This window comes from Quercus robur, chromosome 9 (genome assembly GCF_932294415.1).
Source record: "Quercus robur chromosome 9, dhQueRobu3.1, whole genome shotgun sequence".
NCBI classification, from domain to species: Eukaryota; Viridiplantae; Streptophyta; class Magnoliopsida; order Fagales; family Fagaceae; genus Quercus; species Quercus robur.
This window is the reverse complement of record NC_065542.1, coordinates 34,854,326-34,873,025: the sequence shown is the minus strand read 5'-3', so window position 1 is coordinate 34,873,025 and position 18,700 is coordinate 34,854,326. Positions and strand designations below refer to the sequence as shown.

General features: G+C 34.3%; 1 protein-coding gene across 5 annotated transcripts; it reads left to right on the top strand.

Moving 5' to 3' along the window:
* Nucleotides 1-973: 973 nt before the first annotated feature.
* On the top strand, nucleotides 974-15,452 carry LOC126698216 (long chain acyl-CoA synthetase 9, chloroplastic). 5 transcript variants are annotated; one of them, XM_050395294.1, is made up of 14 exons: nucleotides 975-1,209; nucleotides 2,806-2,902; nucleotides 3,266-3,378; nucleotides 6,043-6,523; nucleotides 6,957-7,037; nucleotides 8,030-8,299; nucleotides 9,666-9,797; nucleotides 9,940-10,113; nucleotides 10,279-10,508; nucleotides 11,554-11,671; nucleotides 13,065-13,196; nucleotides 13,332-13,466; nucleotides 13,538-13,744; nucleotides 15,136-15,452. In XM_050395294.1, exons 4-14 carry the CDS (start codon nucleotides 6,077-6,079, stop codon nucleotides 15,301-15,303), a joined length of 2,094 nt encoding a protein of 697 aa, XP_050251251.1. In that variant the 5' UTR covers nucleotides 975-1,209; nucleotides 2,806-2,902; nucleotides 3,266-3,378; nucleotides 6,043-6,076; the 3' UTR covers nucleotides 15,304-15,452. The 5 variants fall into 5 exon arrangements, with proteins under 5 accessions (XP_050251252.1, XP_050251251.1, XP_050251250.1 ...); XM_050395293.1 differs by having other exon boundaries at nucleotides 2,803-2,902; XM_050395292.1 differs by lacking the exon at nucleotides 3,266-3,378.
* Nucleotides 15,453-18,700: the final 3,248 nt, after the last annotated feature.

Below are 18,700 nucleotides of genomic sequence, written 5' to 3'. Positions count from 1 at the left end.
ATACCCTTGAGGGAGGGCCGGAGGGAGCACCGGAGCAGAGGCCGATCTCCGATCTGTGATGAGGGACGAGCGACGACGGCGACGACGAGCGAGCTGCGGCGTCGCGGCGACGTGACCGTGGGTTTGCTGGGGTTTGGTTTTTATTTGTGTATTTGGGAATTTTTTTTTTTAAGATAAAAACCTCTGTCTCTCTGTGTTCGTTGTGTTTCTCTCTGTGTTTGGTTTGCTGTTGAGTGTTGAGTTTGGTTTGCTGTTGAGCTTGATTTGCTCTGTATAGGCAGTATCGGGCATTGTGGTATCTGCCACCGATTTGATTTCTCTGCCAGCGACGTGATGGTTGGATTTTCTGTAATATTTTTTTTTCTCGGTTGAGAATGCGTGGGCTTGCCGTGAGCGAGCTACTGGGCTCACCGTGGGCTTAGCTTGCCGTGGGCTTCTCTGTGAATTTTTTTTTTCAGATTTTAGTTCAATTTTTTTGGGTTTTTTTTTTTTTTTTTGCTTGAAAGTAGAACAGATAATTTTTTTTTTTATTATTATTATTTTTTTTATTTAATCTAAGGATGTTACTAATTTTTGATTGAGGCCTGGGAGAATGGGTGAGAAATTGGGAGGGGGGGCCGGCTGCCTAAGGTTGGGGGGGCCTAATTATTTTTTCTTCATAGGCTAATGGGAAAATTTTTTTTTTTGCAGAAGAACGAAAGATTTGGGTCTATTTATGAAAAGGCCAAAGCAGAGCAGACAGACATGCACACGACATGAGACGAGAGCTTTCAAAATCATCCTTTAATTGGAGACAATGACAACGGCTAGGATTGAATAGCCCAATTTATAAGTGATATGGGCCACAACCTTCACATCCTAAACTTTCCATCACTCATTATATTTCACGGCCCACATTCACCAACCCATAATCCACACACACAATTTGGCACTTACTACTGCCAGTTTACCACTCTACAATCGATCGTAGTTCAACAACAACAACAACTAAAAACTCAAAAACACTAAAGAGAGAGAGAGCTGTGAAACTCCAACCTCCTTCCTCTCGATCTCTCCGCCCTCAAATAACTCTACCAAAACGCCTCCGTTTCGACCATTCTCCTCTTTTATAATCCCCAAATTACACACTCTTACTTTCCTTCAAATCTCGCAATGCTCACCACTTGAACTTGAACAAGTCCTTTTTGTTTTCAGAGCCCAAAGCTGAAGGTACTTCTACTTCTTTTTTTTTTTTTTTTGGTGTCCTGTAACCTTATGCTTCTTATTTTTATTTAATTTTTATATTATTATTTTTAACGTTATGTGTTCTTTGGGAATGTATATGTATTTGAGTCTGGTTTTATTTTTTTTCTTTTGTATAATTGTGATTTGATTCATTAATATTGGATTTTAATTACGTGTTTCTTAAATTCATGTTTGAATTCTCTATGGAAGTCATGTTTTTTTTGTAGATGTTAAGTGTGAAACTGAAAATGCTACTACCACTCTGTTCTCCAATTGATTTTGTGCTATATATGCTTCATCTAATTTCGTTCCTTTTGTTACGATAATTAAATAAATATATAAAAATCAACAACAATAATTCAGGGGTTGGTTTAAAACTTTAAGAATGTAATAATAAATATTGATATTGGTGTGGTGATCTTAATATTATATAATCCATAATTGCTTCTTTGATATATGTATGTCATAATATCATTTTGTATTATGTGGTAACCTGAAATGGGATCGAATACCCTTTCACAAAACGAAGGGAATATCCATGCTCTGAATAATAATATTTCATTTGAAAATTAATAAATATCTTTATTCTTAATTTGTATTCTTATTTTTGGACATCCTTTAATGGTAATGAATTTGCTTTATTATCCATTATTATTCTTAATTTTATAAATAAACAAATGATTAATAATATATATATATAAATAAAATATTCGTTATTTCTATTTAATTGATATATGTTTAATATTATATGAAAAATAAATGCTTAACCATATATAAAAATATAAATAAATATATATTTAATAATTAATTATTATATGTATTTCTGCCGTACATGTGTCCAACTTTTTCAAAAATTGCCCGTATTTGTACCTGTACCCATGCCTATGCCGTATCCGTGCAGGTGCTTCCTAGCTGAAATCATAGATAATAAGGATGCAATTAATGAAAAAAAGTAGATTCACATTATGGATTACAATAGGAACAGAGTTTATTAGAGAAGCCATGAGCATATAATCATATTGACCGCCTATGTGTTAGGCACTATGGCTTGCACTTAAGTATTTACTTTATTTGGGGCAATAAGAATTAGGTTTATTCAATTAAGGCTTGCATGAGAAGAAGAAATGATTACAAGTGATTAGACCGTCATGAAAGATTTTAATTGAGATATTTCGATCTTGCAAATTTGTATTATCAAGGATGACGAATTTTATATTGCAGAAATTTTTTTTATAGAATGATGTTTGATGTACTTTTACTATGCATTTTAGTATTTGATAATCACTTATTTATAGTCGGTTACCTGTTCTGTTAAGCAGGAAACTATTGTCACTAACAAACAGGTTTCCTCTTACCCCCTAAAAAAAGGGGGTTTCCATTTTGAACACTGCAAATAAGTGAAAAATGACTTCTGATTTTTTTTTTCTTTTCTTATGATATAAAAAATAAATGTGGTTACACAATTTCACTGGGCGTCTGTGATTTAGTTTTCCTTAGTAGTGTGATGTAATATCTTTTTCCAACCACTATTATAATTTGTGGAGATCTTCTAATGATATTTATATTCTGTACTTTTAGCAGCTGGTATTCCCTGGGGGAAAACTGCAGGAAAGCTGACCAGCATTCCTGCAAGGTGCTAATCAGGGCCACGCTAAAGATTTTAAGGAACCAAATAGAGGTAAGTCTATGTCTATATGTATAGGTCAAAGGATTGAGAAGAAGGCTTTGAATTTGTGGATTTTATTTTATTTTATTTATAAAGTCTTATTTGCTGTGTTTATGAGGATTTGAATAATCATTTATTTTGTTCATTGCATTGTTTTAGCCACCGCCATGAGCCTTGTAGCTCAATTGACACCTCCTGGTGTTTCCAATGAAAATGTTTCCCAATGTAACTATCAAATTGTTTTAGTCAACAAAAAATGATTGTTTGCAAGGTTGCCTGTTATTGAAAAACTAATTATTGGTAATGGTTGATGAGGTCCTAGAAACCTTTTATTTATTATTTATTTTTATGTATGTTTATTGAATAATCGTGCAGAGTTGTCTTCAATAGTTTAAAGTGAAAGTTGTACTTTTCCGATATTACAAATTCCAGAAAGAATATATGGAGCACAACCGAAAATTTCACAAGGCTTAGAAAGAATTTTGAGGGTATGTTTGGTACGTTGTAATAGATAGTGTAATGGAATATCTGTTATATAGGAACAACCATTTAGTTGTTTGGTAGTGTTTTTATTACAAGGGATAGCTATTCTTTAAAATAAAGAATAACCATTCTTTTTGAAGATGGTTGTAATTGCTATTCCTTAATCTACACAAATAGTTACAAAAATAAAGTTCCCATTATGCCCAAAGCTACTGCTTATATTCTCTTCTCTGTTAAGTACTCCTCTCTCTATAGTGTGAACGATTTTTTTGTTTGTTTGTAGCTTTGTTGATGATCTCTATGATGTAGTCTTCCTTGGTTTTTGATGAGTTTATTTTCTTTAATTTTCTGTGCAGGCTCATTGTACCTTTTTTTTATAATTATTTATCAATAGAGATGTTATTACCTATCAAAAAAAAAAAAATAATGTATGGGAAATTTCTTTTTATTTCTTCTAATTCTTCTTTTAAAACAAACAAATAAATAAATACAAGAAGAATACCAATAAGTCACAATTCCCAGCATTGCGCTTTCTCTAAAGAAATCCCATTCATCATCTCTTGGTTGTAGCAGTCCTTGGTTTCGGGTGAAGTTACTTCTTTTATGCAATTTTAGTTTAATATTTTACCAAAAAAAAAAAAAAAAATTTAGTTTAATATTTCTAAATTGAAAAACTACAACTCCATTAGAATAGTAGTATTAATTATAATATATATATATATATATATTTTTTTTTTTTTCAATTTGTATGTGATAGAATGCTAAAAATCAAGAAGTGCAAATATGTATTATATTTTTTTAAAAGAGTATATTATGAAATTTAATTAAAATATGATGCCATTCCACTGCCTTAAGGATTCTTTTCTTGTGTTATCACCAAAAACATGAAATGGAATAATTTATTCCTATCATCTATTTGTATTCTTTGTAATACTTATTCCTATTACAATGAATTACCATTACAGTGTACTTAGAGAATTAGAAAGTTCAATCTTGATGTGATGGACACTTGGAGTATTTGGCGAATTTTATTTGACACTATGCTCTCAAATAAACCAAATGTCCATCTGATTTATCTTCTCTTTCAGTCCCTCCTTTTATTGACCTTTGATCTTTTTTTTTTTAATTAATTAATTTATTTTTGGTAGGGTATGTCAAAATATGTTGATTTTCCAACGTTTATTTAGTCTCTCTTTTTTATTTTGGACATCCACGTATGCCAATAAAAAAGGAGAAGAAAAGACCAAAGATTTTGTTGTGACATCCACATAAGTCTCCCTCTCAAATTAATATTACTTAAGTACTTCTTAATTATTTATTTTGCGGTTGTTTAACGCTTGCACCATTATCTGGGACATATCTTGTTTTGTAACTGAAGAAGTTTGATGTGATATAGTATTTGAATCCCACTTGAGTTGGAAATGTGGCTGGTTAATGGATACATATATTTGCTGGGCTTCTTTACTTTCAAGCTTAAGCTTTTGGGTTGGGTGTTTAGCATGGTATCAAAATCTAGTTTGTTTGTTCTTGAACTCTATGTTTTTGGTCCATTTGTGTTGGTTCAATTTCAGCTATGTCATTGGCCTTTTTGAGGGGGTGTGAACGGGAGTATTCTAGACCTGAAATTGTAGTTCCTGTGAACTTCACTTAAGTAGACTTCAGCAACAGGATCCTTTACTGCTTCCAACTAATTGAAGCTTATAGATCATTATATTCTCAGAGCTTAGTTGTGATGTACATCTAGTATACATCCTGTGTACTTGGTGCATTCCATTTCTCTTAATAAAAATTATTAGTTGTTACTAATCAAAAAATTGTGTCAGCCCTTTTTTTTTTCAGTTTTTATTGGGCCTAGATCTGAGAGGGGGGTGTTAAGGAATCCCACATTAATTATTTGTGTGGTTGGATATGGGTAGATATACTTGTTGGGTCTCTCCATCTATAAGGTTGATGATGTGGGATGCACAAGGAAATTTTTTATTTTAATTTAGTTTTATTTATTTTTGGCCGTTAATTGTATTTTTTATTTTTGGCTGTAGTATGTACTAGGTTAATTGGTATTTTTATTTAAAATCTGGGGTATTTTTGTAAAAAGTCACTAGGGTTTCCTATGACAATTAAAATTTCAGTTTTGTATTAGTCTATTAGTATTGTACTTCTTTAAAAGGAGAGATTCTGTGATGAATAATGTTTCTTTTGGTTTTATGGTCTGGTGCTGACTCTAGCCAACCCTAGGTGTTGATTTTTACTGGTTTTTCCTTTGCTAGGTGCTACTCCAAGCAAGCCTAGGTGCTGGTTCCTTGGTTTTATCCTATATTTTTTTGTCTTTTAAATTTTCTCGTTGAATCGTTCTAGTTTGTCTTATGTCAGTTGGGCTTCTGGGTTGGATGATTTAATTATATTTTGAAAGAAAACGCTTATTAGCTCATACCAAAGGCTTTATATTATACTATGCATTTCATTTATGGACTTACTGGTCCGCTAGGTAATCCTTTGATTTTATAAAAATGTGACATAGACGCTTGGTAGTTCGCTATTAGGATTTATTGATATTGACATTTAGTTGACCTTTCACTTTGATATGATTATTTACTTGTGAGACTTGATTTTATATATGTTGTAGACCTTGTTTTTTTGTGCTGAAGGAGTGAATGTAACTCTTTTATCAGGATTGACTCTGTTGGGCCATTTAGTTGTTGAAAGATGAGTGCCTACATTGTTGGTGTTCTTGTTCCTCTTTTAGTTACTCTGCTACTTCGGAATTCCAAGAATTCAAAGAAACGAGGTTTGCTAGTTGATGTTGGTGGGGAACCTGGGTATGCTATCCGAAACCGTCGGGTCACTTCCCCAGTGCAAACAGCATGGGAAGGTATCTCAAGTCTTGCAGAACTTTTTGAGCGTTCATGCAAGCTGTACCGAGACAAACACTTACTTGGAACTAGGAAGTTGATTGCAAGGGAGATTGAAGTGACTAAAGATGGAAGGTCCTTTGAAAAGCTTCATTTGGGAGACTATGAGTGGCTAACCTATGGGAAAGCATTTGAAGTTGTGTGCAACTTTGCTTCTGGATTGGCTCAACTTGGGCACAAAAGGGAAGAACGCGTAGCTATCTTTGCTGACACAAGAGAGGAGTGGTTCATTGCATTGCAGGTTCTTTGTCTTATGGGTCCACTTACATTTAAAATGGATCATTCTTTCACCGAATTTAATTATCTTTATGTGCAGGTTTTGGATATAAATGGAAACTTTGTTTTATTGCACATATGATTTGATTTTAAATTATCTGAGATATAGTGATACAAAATAACTGAGCTATATCATTTACTAAACATGTAAGGATGATGGTAGCATTAAATTTGATGTAAGCATTGACATGTTTCCTAGGATGTGTAGTCTGTTTATTCTGGGATTCAACTCTCAAAAAGCACACTATTTTTTGTATTTCACTTATGTTTAATAAATAAAGACTATTATGATAGGGATGCAATCGATAGTTTTATAATACCTCTGCCTCTCACAGTTGTAGAATATATCTTTTTGATAAGTAGTTGTATAATATATCTTATTCAGTTTTCTATATCAGGGATGCTTTCGACGCAATGTCACTGTTGTGACTATATATGCATCTTTAGGGGAGGAGGCTCTATGTCACTCATTAAATGAGGTTCTCTCTCTCTCTCTCTCTCTCTCTCTCTCTCTCTCTCTCTCTCTCTCTGTGAGTTTGTGCCCCCCACCCCCCCCACACACCTTCCAAACAATTCAGTTGGCATTTTATATTGTGTTTCCAAGCCTTTTTAGGTGCTTTGAGTCCCTGCTTGAATACTGTTACTCACAATATTAGTTTAAACATGAGAATACAAAGCTGTCATGTTATCTGCTATTCCCCATGTGATAGCATAACTTTGGTACTGGACCATTACTTTAGATTTCATCACATTCCTTCTCTTATATATCACTTTTGTGGGTATTTTATAAATTATACTAGTAGATCTTCATTCAGCAGATTATGGGAACTTCAGGATGTTATTGTAATTTAAGTGGAGCTTTAAATGAAATATTAATCTCATAGCATATGCACTCTTTGAGAAAAGTATGATTTCTCACTTTTGATTTCCTCTCACTCAACCCACCAAAAGAAAAACAGTATTTTCTTTTCTGAAAACATTTCTGAGGGCGGTATTTTTGTGTTCCGATGAAGCTGTTAGGTAATTGCGAAATTAAAAAAAATAATGAAGAAGGTAGTTAATTGTTTCCAAAACCTAATTTGTTACACATGCATTTTAAACATTCCTCTAGAAACTCTCCTTTTTGATTAAAAAAAAAATGATTTGTTCCATATTTTGATGAAATATGAACCTTAGTTCCTGAAATTAGCAATCCCTTATTTGAGTTGTAGCTTTCTTGTATGCTTACCTAAATAAAGAGTGTCTAGGTTGTAATCAGCAACTTAGAAGATTGGTTATGCAATTAACATGTTACTAACCAGTTAATGTTCCAATTTTATATGGTTACTTCATTTCCTAAAGCTCATCCATAATGACTCAGTCCACTTGTGGAATTCAACAACTGGAGTTAATATGCTACTTCAAGTTCCAGTTCCAGTTAGCACTCATTTCTGCTCAATATTGCTTAATTTTATTTACTTGTTGGTTTTAGACAGAGGCTGCTACCGTGATATGTGGGCACAAAGAACTCAAGAAAATTATAGAGATAAGTGGACAACTTGACACGGTGAAGCGCGTGATATGTATGGATGATGAGATCCCATCTAATGCGTCCTATGTTGAGCAGAGCAAAAGCTGGAAAATTACTTCATTTGCAGATGTGGAAATACTTGGCAGACAAAATCCTCTTGATGCTGACTTACCTCTTTCAGCTGATATTGCAGTTATAATGTACACAAGTGGGAGTACTGGATTACCTAAGGTTAGATGCATAAAAAGGATATAATTCTAGTAGTTTCTATCAAGTTTTGTCACCTCTGCACCTGATTAATTATCTCAGTTGGTTTTTGAATGTTTGATTCATGTTTCTCTCTTTCTCAATAGCGGGTGGGGGGTGAGTTTAGGACTTTCCTCAAAATGGTTTGTAAGTACATTTCTCTGCAATATGAGAGAGCCCTGGCAAGTGCAGCCAATTCCTGGTTATATGCATGGCATGGCCCATTGTACGAGTATTAGCACTACAATGTAGAAGTAATACAAAATCCTAAATATATTGTATATGGTGAGTTAAATATTTGTAACTAGAAAGCAATGAAGAAACTTGGTAAATTTTAGATTCTTTTTTTTTTAATGAAAATTTGAAAATTTTTTATTTTTAAATAGAAAAAAAATGTACATGTAGTGAAGTGATCTGGTTTTCACAATTCAAGCGGCTAGTCAACCATGATCCTCAGTATACTCACGTTCAGATATTGGAGGAGAAATGGTGGTCTTTGTAATTAGTGGTGTTCCAAACAACTGGTTGGTGATTATAGGGGTGTTCAGCGGCCAGTGTGGCCAGCTTTGGGAGGGTTTTTAGTGCCATGCCGCCAACATCGGATTCCTAAAGAACGTGAACTGTCATCTCACTGCGGATTTTTATTCCAGCAACATCAGTGGCAGCTTCCATCAGCATGGAAATTGGTGGCCACCGTTGCATGATAGAGAGAGATCTGAAACAAGAGAGAGAGGGAGAGAGATTTCAAACCCAGAAACCTAAGATCTAAAGCACAAGCAAATGATTCAAACCCAAAACCTAAGATCTAAAACACAATCAAACCCATTACCCACGGAACAAATCAATAGATCTGGCCGATGTCGAAAAGGCCTGGAGTGCTTCGACCACCGCCCCAAGTACTGTCAGCATCCTCATTCGGCTGTTTGAGTGGTGCAAACTCTGGTTGGATTGTTGGTGCCAGATTGGTGGTGTTCACCCCTACTGGTGAAACATTTTGGCGGATCCTGGTATGGTGCAGTTTGGATTGGACAGTTATTCCTGAAGCTATAAGCCTATAAGTTCAAAAGCTACATTTGTGCTCCCTATATCTTTGGATGGGTGATTCCTTCTCTTCCAAAGGTTTTGTGATTTTTCACAATTCTAGGGTTTTTATTTTTAAATGGTGGTTCCTGATCTATTCATTTCTTTTAAAGAACTTTATGTATTACAGATAAAAATATTTGCAACTTGCATATGGTAAGATATTCATATTTACGTGATACTTATGTGTTCAATATTTTTAAAAATGGTTATTCAAATCATATCAGAATTTTATCTAGTACTAATTCACTCGGTTTTCCACTTTATACAGGGTGTGATGATGACACATGCTAATGTCCTTGCTACAGTTTCTGCTGTCATGACAATTGTTCCAGGCCTTGGAAGCAATGATATTTATCTTGCATACCTGCCCTTGGCTCATATCCTTGAATTAGCCGCTGAGGTATGTTGAATCTGTATTCTGGTTCTATCTATAACTATAGTAGTTCAATAAGTATTTTGCATCCATTTATAGGAATAGGTTATTAAATTTTTACCTTTCCTTTCTAACGTTCTTGAAACTACTTTCACTCATTTTGTTCTAGAATGTGATGGCTGCTGTTGGAAGTGCCATAGGATATGGATCCCCTTTGACACTTACTGATTCATCAAGCAAGATAAAAAAGGGAACAAAGGGAGATGCCTCCGTGCTGTTGCCAACTGTAATGACGGCTGTCCCAGCAATTCTCGATCGTGTTCGTGATGGGGTGCTCAAGAAGGTTTGTAAATTTTGACATGCATATGGTACCTGCATGATTACTTACATATTCACAATTAAATGCATGTTTATGTGTTTGTTTCTATGCATCTACATATCTGCTTAGATTGTATGAAACTTTTCCAAATATAAGGTGAGCCATCACTATATCTTCCCAATACTTCAGGTGAATGCAACAGGTGGATTATCGAAGAAGTTGTTTCACTTGGCATATGATCGCAGTTTATCTGCAGTTAATGGTAGTTGGTTTGGGGCTTGGGGCCTGGAAAGAGTTCTGTGGAACTTTCTTGTGTTTAGAAACGTCCGGGCAGTTTTGGGAGGCCGTATCCGCTTTTTGCTGTCTGGAGGTGCTCCTCTCTCCAGTGATACTCAAAGATTCATCAATATTTGTCTTGGGTTAGTATCCCCGAAACTTTTAAGTACTTCCAGTGTAGGAGTTGCTGATTCCTTCCAGTGTATAATACTAACCACTCTCTTTCTCAAACACAGCACATGGGCATAGAGCTACACATTTCACAAACATAAGTAAATATTATAGAAATTTGTGAATTTTCTTTTCTTGTTTGCCTGCAAGTAAGTCATTGTGAAGTGTAACTGTTTGGAACTTGAGCTCCTCATTCAATTTGAATTAATACTCCAAAAGAGTTGAACTTTGCAGCAAAAGACAAACTGTTAAACAATTACTCTGATGATAATATGAACTCTACATCTAATGCTTGGTTACAAGCTTTCTCACTGTTACTTTATGTTCTGTTAGAACCTGTAGTTGCTGTCTCTATTGGAATCTATCCATCAGGCTGAACTTCCTAATTGTTACCTCTATGTATGCCCATTGTATGTAAGAGTATTTGAGAATAGAATTAAAACATCACAGTTAATGCCCCATTATATCTGTGGGAGTGACTACAAGACCAATGATTTATATTTTGTTTCCTGTATATTAAAGTTTATAGTTGATAATGATACATCTCTTATTTACTCTGAATGGGGATTATTGGAGGGCATGTCAATGGGCTGCCCAAAAATAAAAGCTGATGGCAACCATTTTTTGTCCCTGGTTATGTGATCTGTAAGATCTTTGCTATAATCCAGTGTGGTTTGGATAACTGTGAAGGTGTGAATTGAGTTCAGAAACATTGATTTGTTTTTTTCAGGATTTTACCACCTATTGTTTCAAGACCTAGGAAAGATTTTTGTAGAAAAGAATGCCTTTTCACATCCTTAAAGGAGAAAAAAGTGTAGAAAAAGAATGCTTTCTGATGTTATTAGACACTGTGCATTTAAGGTTTATAAACCATGTGAAAAACACCCACACAGTCTAATTATTACGAGGAAACTCTGATTACATGAGATTTTACCTTGGACAGTTCTCATGATTTTCTTGATTTTACTTTATTTTTAAATTTTTATATCACACTCTAATCGGATGACTATTTTCCAGTGCTCCAATTGGTCAAGGTTATGGTCTTACTGAGACTACTGCTGGTGCAACATTCTCCGAGTTTGATGATACATCTGTTGGTCGTGTTGGAGCTCCACTTCCCTGCTCATTCATTAAGGTACTGAATAACTGAAAAGAACCATACCTCATCTGCTTAGATGAAAACCTTTTCGAGCAACATGTGCATCTCTTTCAAAAGGTTGTGTGAGTTCCAAACTGAGGCTGGTGATCAGTTAGTTGAGAAATTCATTTATTCATTCCTGTTTAGTATCAGTATGTCCACCTTTCATGTTTTCTACAGCTAATGCATAAGGTAGAAGTTTTGCAGCTCATTCTGAGGCATGAGGCTGAATGCATGACATAAGCCTTGATGTAGGAAAAAGGAGAAATCATATTTAGAATTCCTGGATCAGGTCTGGCAGTGCTTGGTTAGCTTGGATTTTGAGGAATTAGGGTTAGGGTTTGGTGGGAAAAGGCCAGAGAATAGTAAGGAATTAGGGTTTCTAATGGTGAAAGGAATGGTAGGATTTGGGATAAATAAAAAGGAAAAGTCAAAGTCTGGGTTGCTGTTTCAGGGTTGTGAATAGTGCTTTGGCTCTTTATGAGTATTTGGGGCTCTTTGAGGGATGGGTGGTTCAGGGTTTGAAGTTTTGGGTTTAAAACTTGACAAATCAACTGGTGTATGCTAGGTTTCAAGGTTTTGGAAATTTGAGGGAAAAAAAGAAATATAATAAATGTCTAAGCATCACACCTAGCATTCCCTTGGCATCGTGCATTAGAGAAGCTTGTATTGCACAAAGCCTTATAACTTCTGAAAATTTAGAAAACTAAGTATAGCAATATTGCAGAGCATGTGCCTTTCATGCTGAAGTGGGTTCTCAGAAGTGTTGCCTTTCTTGTCCATTAACAGCTTTATATTTATATTTACAAGTGATGCCTGAATAATATTAAGATTATAATGGCCAAGAGCCTTGTAGCTCAACTAGTACATCTTGGTGTTTCCAATACAAGGTTCAAATAACGGTGCCCTCCCCCCCCCCACATTGTAATGATTGAATTATCAAAATATTAAGGTTATAATATTTTGCATAGCAATTCTTGGGGCATCACCTTTTTTCCCCCCTGGTACTTTTCTTTATCATTAATATATATATATATATATATATTTGGTTACTCTAGCATGAATTCAAATTTTGTACACTGACAAGAATAGTAACTGCAATACTTGTACCTTATATCCCATTACTCTCTTGGGTTCAAATTATTCACATTGCAGTATTACAGTGCTAATGGCAAACCCCCTATCCACCCCCCACCCCCCACCCCCTGGCGAACCCTCATTTTCTCTTTTTCACACCCAGTATTAGTGTCATAAAAGTCAATCTAATAGTTTCAAATGAGAATTTTCTTTTAAGATTATGTGGTGTGCCTTCAATATGATTTCTACATTATTTTGAAAAGACATTCAATTTGAATTTGACCACATTAACATTTAATCTTCTCTATCTCAGTTACTTGACTGGCCTGAAGGTGGATATCTAACCAGTGATTCACCAAAGCCTCGTGGGGAAATAGTCGTTGGTGGTCCAAATGTTACACTTGGATATTTCAAAAATGAAGAAAAAACAAAAGAATCATACAAGGTAGAGTTTGATGAATACTATTTGTTTTATCTATCAAAAGAAAGGTAGATTTTGAAAAGTTAAGTCCTCTAGCCAAAGGCAGGTGTAGTTGGGACTTGTTAATTATGCTTTGCTTATTCTCTTTTGTTGTAAAAGGTTGATGAGAGAGGAATGAGGTGGTTCTATACAGGTGACATAGGGCAGTTTCATGCTGATGGTTGCCTTGAGATAATTGACCGTAAAAAGGACATTGTCAAACTTCAGCATGGAGAGTATGTCTCATTAGGCAAGGTATGACTGTTGCAAGATGAAATTTAAATTTAAATTAGATGTTCCTCAGGACCTAATATTTTTTCCTACAGGTTGAAGCCGTTCTCCAAGTTAGCCCCTATATTGACAATATCATGTTGCATGCTGATCCCTTCCATAGTTACTGTGTTGCTCTTGTGGTGCCTTCTCAGCATACAGTGGAAGATTGGGCTTCTAAGCAAGGAATTCCTTTTACTGACTTTGCAGACTTGTGCAAGAAAGAAGAAACGAAGAAGGAAGTGCTTGCTTCAATCCAAAAGGTATCAACTGTGATAAAATTTCTTTGATTTGAATTTTGTTTAATGTTTAGGAATTTAACTTCAAGCTCTAAAGAGGTCAACCTTACATAATTGTTATGAGTACCTTTCATTTGTAAACATTTATGTGTCACAAAATTTGTGAACTAATACCATTTTATTATTTTGTTAGTAACAATGACAACATGTAGAAAATATTTGGGAGAGTAGCCTTTTTGTGATTTCAAAAAAATACTGCTGAAATCAATATGATGACTCCACCAGTAGATATCTATGCACAGATTTCAAAATATAAACTGAAACATGATTTTCATGTTTTGGAAACATGAGTACTTTCAAATGAGTGTTTTAAACTAAAATTGTAATTTGGAAACACAAAATAAATGAAGAGAAAACGCATATTTCAAAAGTTTAGAAAGAGTTAATGATTTGGGGGAGGGTGGGTGCAATTTCATAGATTTCAAAATTTATAATAAAATCGTGTTTTTGAAGCACAATTTTAGAGAAAAACTTGCAAATAAAACACGATTTTTAGTCAAAATGTGATTTATGAAAAAACATGATTTCAACTTACTATGATTGAAAGTTTCATGTTTTGAGGAGTTTAGCAGTACTAGTTACTGATTCGAGTGGGGTAGGTGCAAATTTTGTACACATTTCAAATTTACATTGAATTCATGATTCCAAAGTACAATTTCAAGGCAAAGGAAAATGTGTTATATACTGAAATCGTATTTGATTTAACTAAAATTGTATTTCCTTGTAAAATAATTGAAACATAAATCGTGTTTTCACTTGAATATAAGTGTTTGTTTTCAAAACATGATGTTGAAGTGTACATTACCCCCTCAGCTCTTTGTCAGGTCAGTAGAAGTTTAAACTAAAATCATGTTTTCAATTGTGTTTTCGAGAACGTGATTTAACAAAAAATATTCTCCCAAATATTATCTAAATAGTGCCAGTTTTCAATAACAATTAATAAAATAGTATTATTTTGCAAATTTTACCTTTTATTTATGTTCAGTATCCAGGATTAAACGTAAATTTTTGGGGGAGATTATGCCTATGGTGATTTTAGAGTCAAAAGACAGACAATGCATAGTTGATTTTGTCAAGGCTCTGGTTTGGGAACCCGGGTTGACTCTCCCTGGGTTTACTCTATCTGTATCTGTGTGGTTTGTGGGTTATTACATAACTCCGTATGGTTTCATCTTTCATTAGTCTCAACTTTTAATGTTGGGAACACTTTCATTCTCTTTGATACAATCTTTATAAACTGACATGAATATCAACCCCCAACAACAGAAACTGCAACATCTACCTGGTTCAACTTGCTAGTACTTAGCTCTCTCTCTAATTTTTTTTTTTATAAAAATTTTGTTTACTGATTGCAGGAAGCAAAAAGGGCACGATTACAGAGATTTGAGATTCCAGCAAAAATCAAATTACTTTCCGAACTCTGGACTCCTGAATCTGGCCTAGTCACTGCAGCTCTCAAGCTCAAGAGAGATATTATTAAAAAAACTTTCTCTGAAGACCTCTCTAATTTATATGCTTCATGATTATTGAGAAAATGTGGGCGGCTTTAGTTCTATCTCTTCTTTTCTTTTTTTGCCTTTTCGTTTTATATATGATTTATGCTGGGAATTATTGTTGGGAATTTTCAGAGATATTGGTTTTACGTGCTTAGTCTTAAAAACATTCATCTCCATTTTGTCTTTCGTTTTGTTTGTTTTTTTTTTTTTTTTTGGGGGGGGGTAGTAGATTCAAATAAAGTCCCTAGCAAAAACTATAAAATAATAGTTAAAAAAAAAAAAAGTCGAGAAGATTGTGGGTGTATATGAATAAATCTGGATTACGACTCATCTAAGCATTAGCAGAATAAAAGAAAAATAAAAAAGTGCAAGTGGAATACAAAATTTATGTATCAGCTTGTGCTTTCCCGTTTAGCTGAAATGTCAGCGCAAGAGTTTGCTTTACTGTTGGAAAACATTGTTGATGTGATGAAGGTCTGCAATTGAAAAGCATTGTTGGTTCCTCAAATTACATAGAGCTTTTAATTTTCAAAATTTTAAAAGAGCACTTTTAATTCATAAAGTTTCAAAAGTTCTATTGGTCCCTAGTCAACTTTTATTAATTCTCTTGTCTCTGTGTCTTAGTGGAACATTGACACGGTATTAATTTATTTTTTTAAAAACGTTATGAGGTAACATATTTTATATTAAATAATCATGCAAGCATATTTTGACATGATAAATTTAAATGAGTAAGACTTAGGTATAGTACTTAGGTGTTGTTCTTTAGGTTTCCTTCTTGAAATTTTGCCATGTAGATATTTTCTCATGGGATGGAAGTATATTTTTTAGTTAAGTATCTACATGGCTAAATCTTAAAAGGGAAACCTAAGAAACAGCATTTAAGGTACTGTACTTTAGTTTTGTCCAAATAAAATTGAGATATAAATCCAATGACCTAATATACACACACACACATCACAGTGGGTAATGGGAGACATTATGATATTATACTGAAAATAAGTTACAAACTTATTTTGAAAATAGTACTAAAACCATAGGATTACAGTGAAAGCAAAATATAAATGCCATTTTGTTACAGGAGAATGTTATTCCTAATATAAGATTATTAAGGGAGTTTGTAGAAGAGAGTTGTGCTGAACCAAGCTTGCCTTCAAATGGAATTTGAGCTCCTTTATATAGACTGGGAGAGGAGCTTAGGATCCTTTGGGGGAGCATAGAGACCTCTGAAGATTCCTGAAGTTCTGAGGGGTTGAAGATTCTTGAAATTTTGAAAAGGAAGGGGGGGGGGGATAAATTACTTTTTCCCTTGAAAGAAGACGAAACCCTCGAAAGCGTAGCGAAATTGCGTGATTGTTTATTTTTGTCTTTTTGTGTTAGCTGGTACTGTTCATGAATAGTATTTTGTCTGTTGGTACTATTTTGAATAGTGACCGAATCTGGAGCTGTTTGGAGCCATTCTGAGTAGTGACGGGTATTACTAGAATAGTCTAGGGACTGTCTAAATTATGGCCCTCGTAGGGATCTTGAGAATCCTGGAAGGGGTCAAATGGTTGGTGATTGGTAGATGCTTCAGAAGAGGCAGGAGAAGTTTTTTCTTTCTCTTCTAACTGAGAAGCTTGGAGGAGCAATTGGTCTGCAAAATCTTTTAATTCTTTGCTAGATTTTCTGGCGATTGAGACGGATTCTAGGCTGGACTGGGACCTTGTGTTTCGGGTAATGGCTCTGTGGACTGGAGGAGGGAAATCCTTATTTATTTGATCGATGACTGGATCAATTTTGAGGCTATCCCACCATTTTACTGAGAACTCCCTGTTTTTGCAAGAATTCACGAGTAAGGAAATCAGGGATACTGTTTTGGGTTCCTTTTTATGAATTCTATATCAAAATCAAAGACTGAGAGAATGGCTTGCCATTGTGCAAAAATTTGTTTTAATGTAATATTTTGAACATCTTTTTCTAAAACATGTTTTGCAGATTTGCAATCAATTCTGACTAAAAACTTTTGATTTAATAAGTCACTTTGAAACTTTGAGACGCATAATACTATAGATAAAATTTCTTTTTTAATAGTACTATAATTTAGCGGAGTACAATTCCTGAATGGAAATAGACTATTTGTTCAGGGGAATTAGGACTAGTACACCGAAGGAGAATGCCACCATAACCAATATTAGAGGCATTTGTCTGGACAATCTTGAAGAAATTTACTTAGGGAATTCCTAAACAAGGGAGAGTCTTAACATATTTTTTGATTTCTTGGACAACTGATGTATGAGCTGGGGTCCAAGGAGGTGGATTGGTTCGAAGTCTATTGAAAAGTGGTTTGCATTGCTGTCTAAGATTTTGATAGAAATTTGAAATATAGTTGAGAGATCATAAAAATATCTGAAGCTGGGTTTTGTCAAGGATTTGATCTGGAAACGTGTCCGCAAACTGAATGGCTTTATCTATTGGCTTGATCAACCCATGATGGATGTCAAAACCTAAGAACCGAATGTGTGTTTGGAAAAGTTTGATTTTTGGGGCTAAAAACACTAGACCATTGATCTTGACTATATTGAGAAACGATCGCAAATGTTTCCAATGTTACTTAATAGATGCTGAAAATATGAGAACATCATCTATATACATAATAGAGTGACTGGAGAATGGATTGAAAATTTCATTCATGATGTTTTGGAATTCACTGGATGCAGACTTTAGATCAAAAGGCTATATATATATATATATAATTGAAACTTTTGACTCTTGGTTGATCTTTTCACAATTTTTCATATCAATATTTTTTATTTATATTTTTTTAATTTAATTTAATTCTTTTGATTTTATAGCACCAAATTGCAGAAAATTTATTAAATTTCTTTAAAAAAATTAATTTTTTTGGTGCTATACAAATACTAACTATATAATAACTCCATTAATATAATTTATCCCAAAAAACAGAATATATCTCCATTAATTTGATAATTTCTACGTTAATGACATTTAAAAGAAAAAATCTATCATATTTTCTTATATCTATCAATCACAATTTCGTTCTGAATTGCCGCCTTATGGCAACACAGAGAAGTTCCTGAGATGAATAATAGTTGATAAGGATAAAAAGAGTCTAGCCTCAAACTGACGGTTCTGCGCGACCTTCCATACATAAGCAGACGGAGCCCTAGCAGACGGTCTCCAAGTGTGACGGTCTTAATTGTTGACGCCCTAAAAACTGAAAGAAATGAATTAATGCTGACGGACCAGGTAATATGACTTGTTCCCCACGCTACGAGTAAGGGATTGGCTTGTTTTCCACGTTATAGAATATTCAAGAAACCCCTATAAGGAAAGGATCCCGAAAAATACGCCCAAAAGGACTCCTATAAGGAAAAGACTTCTACTCCAAGGGAAAAGGGGATGACCCTTGCTACTATAAAAA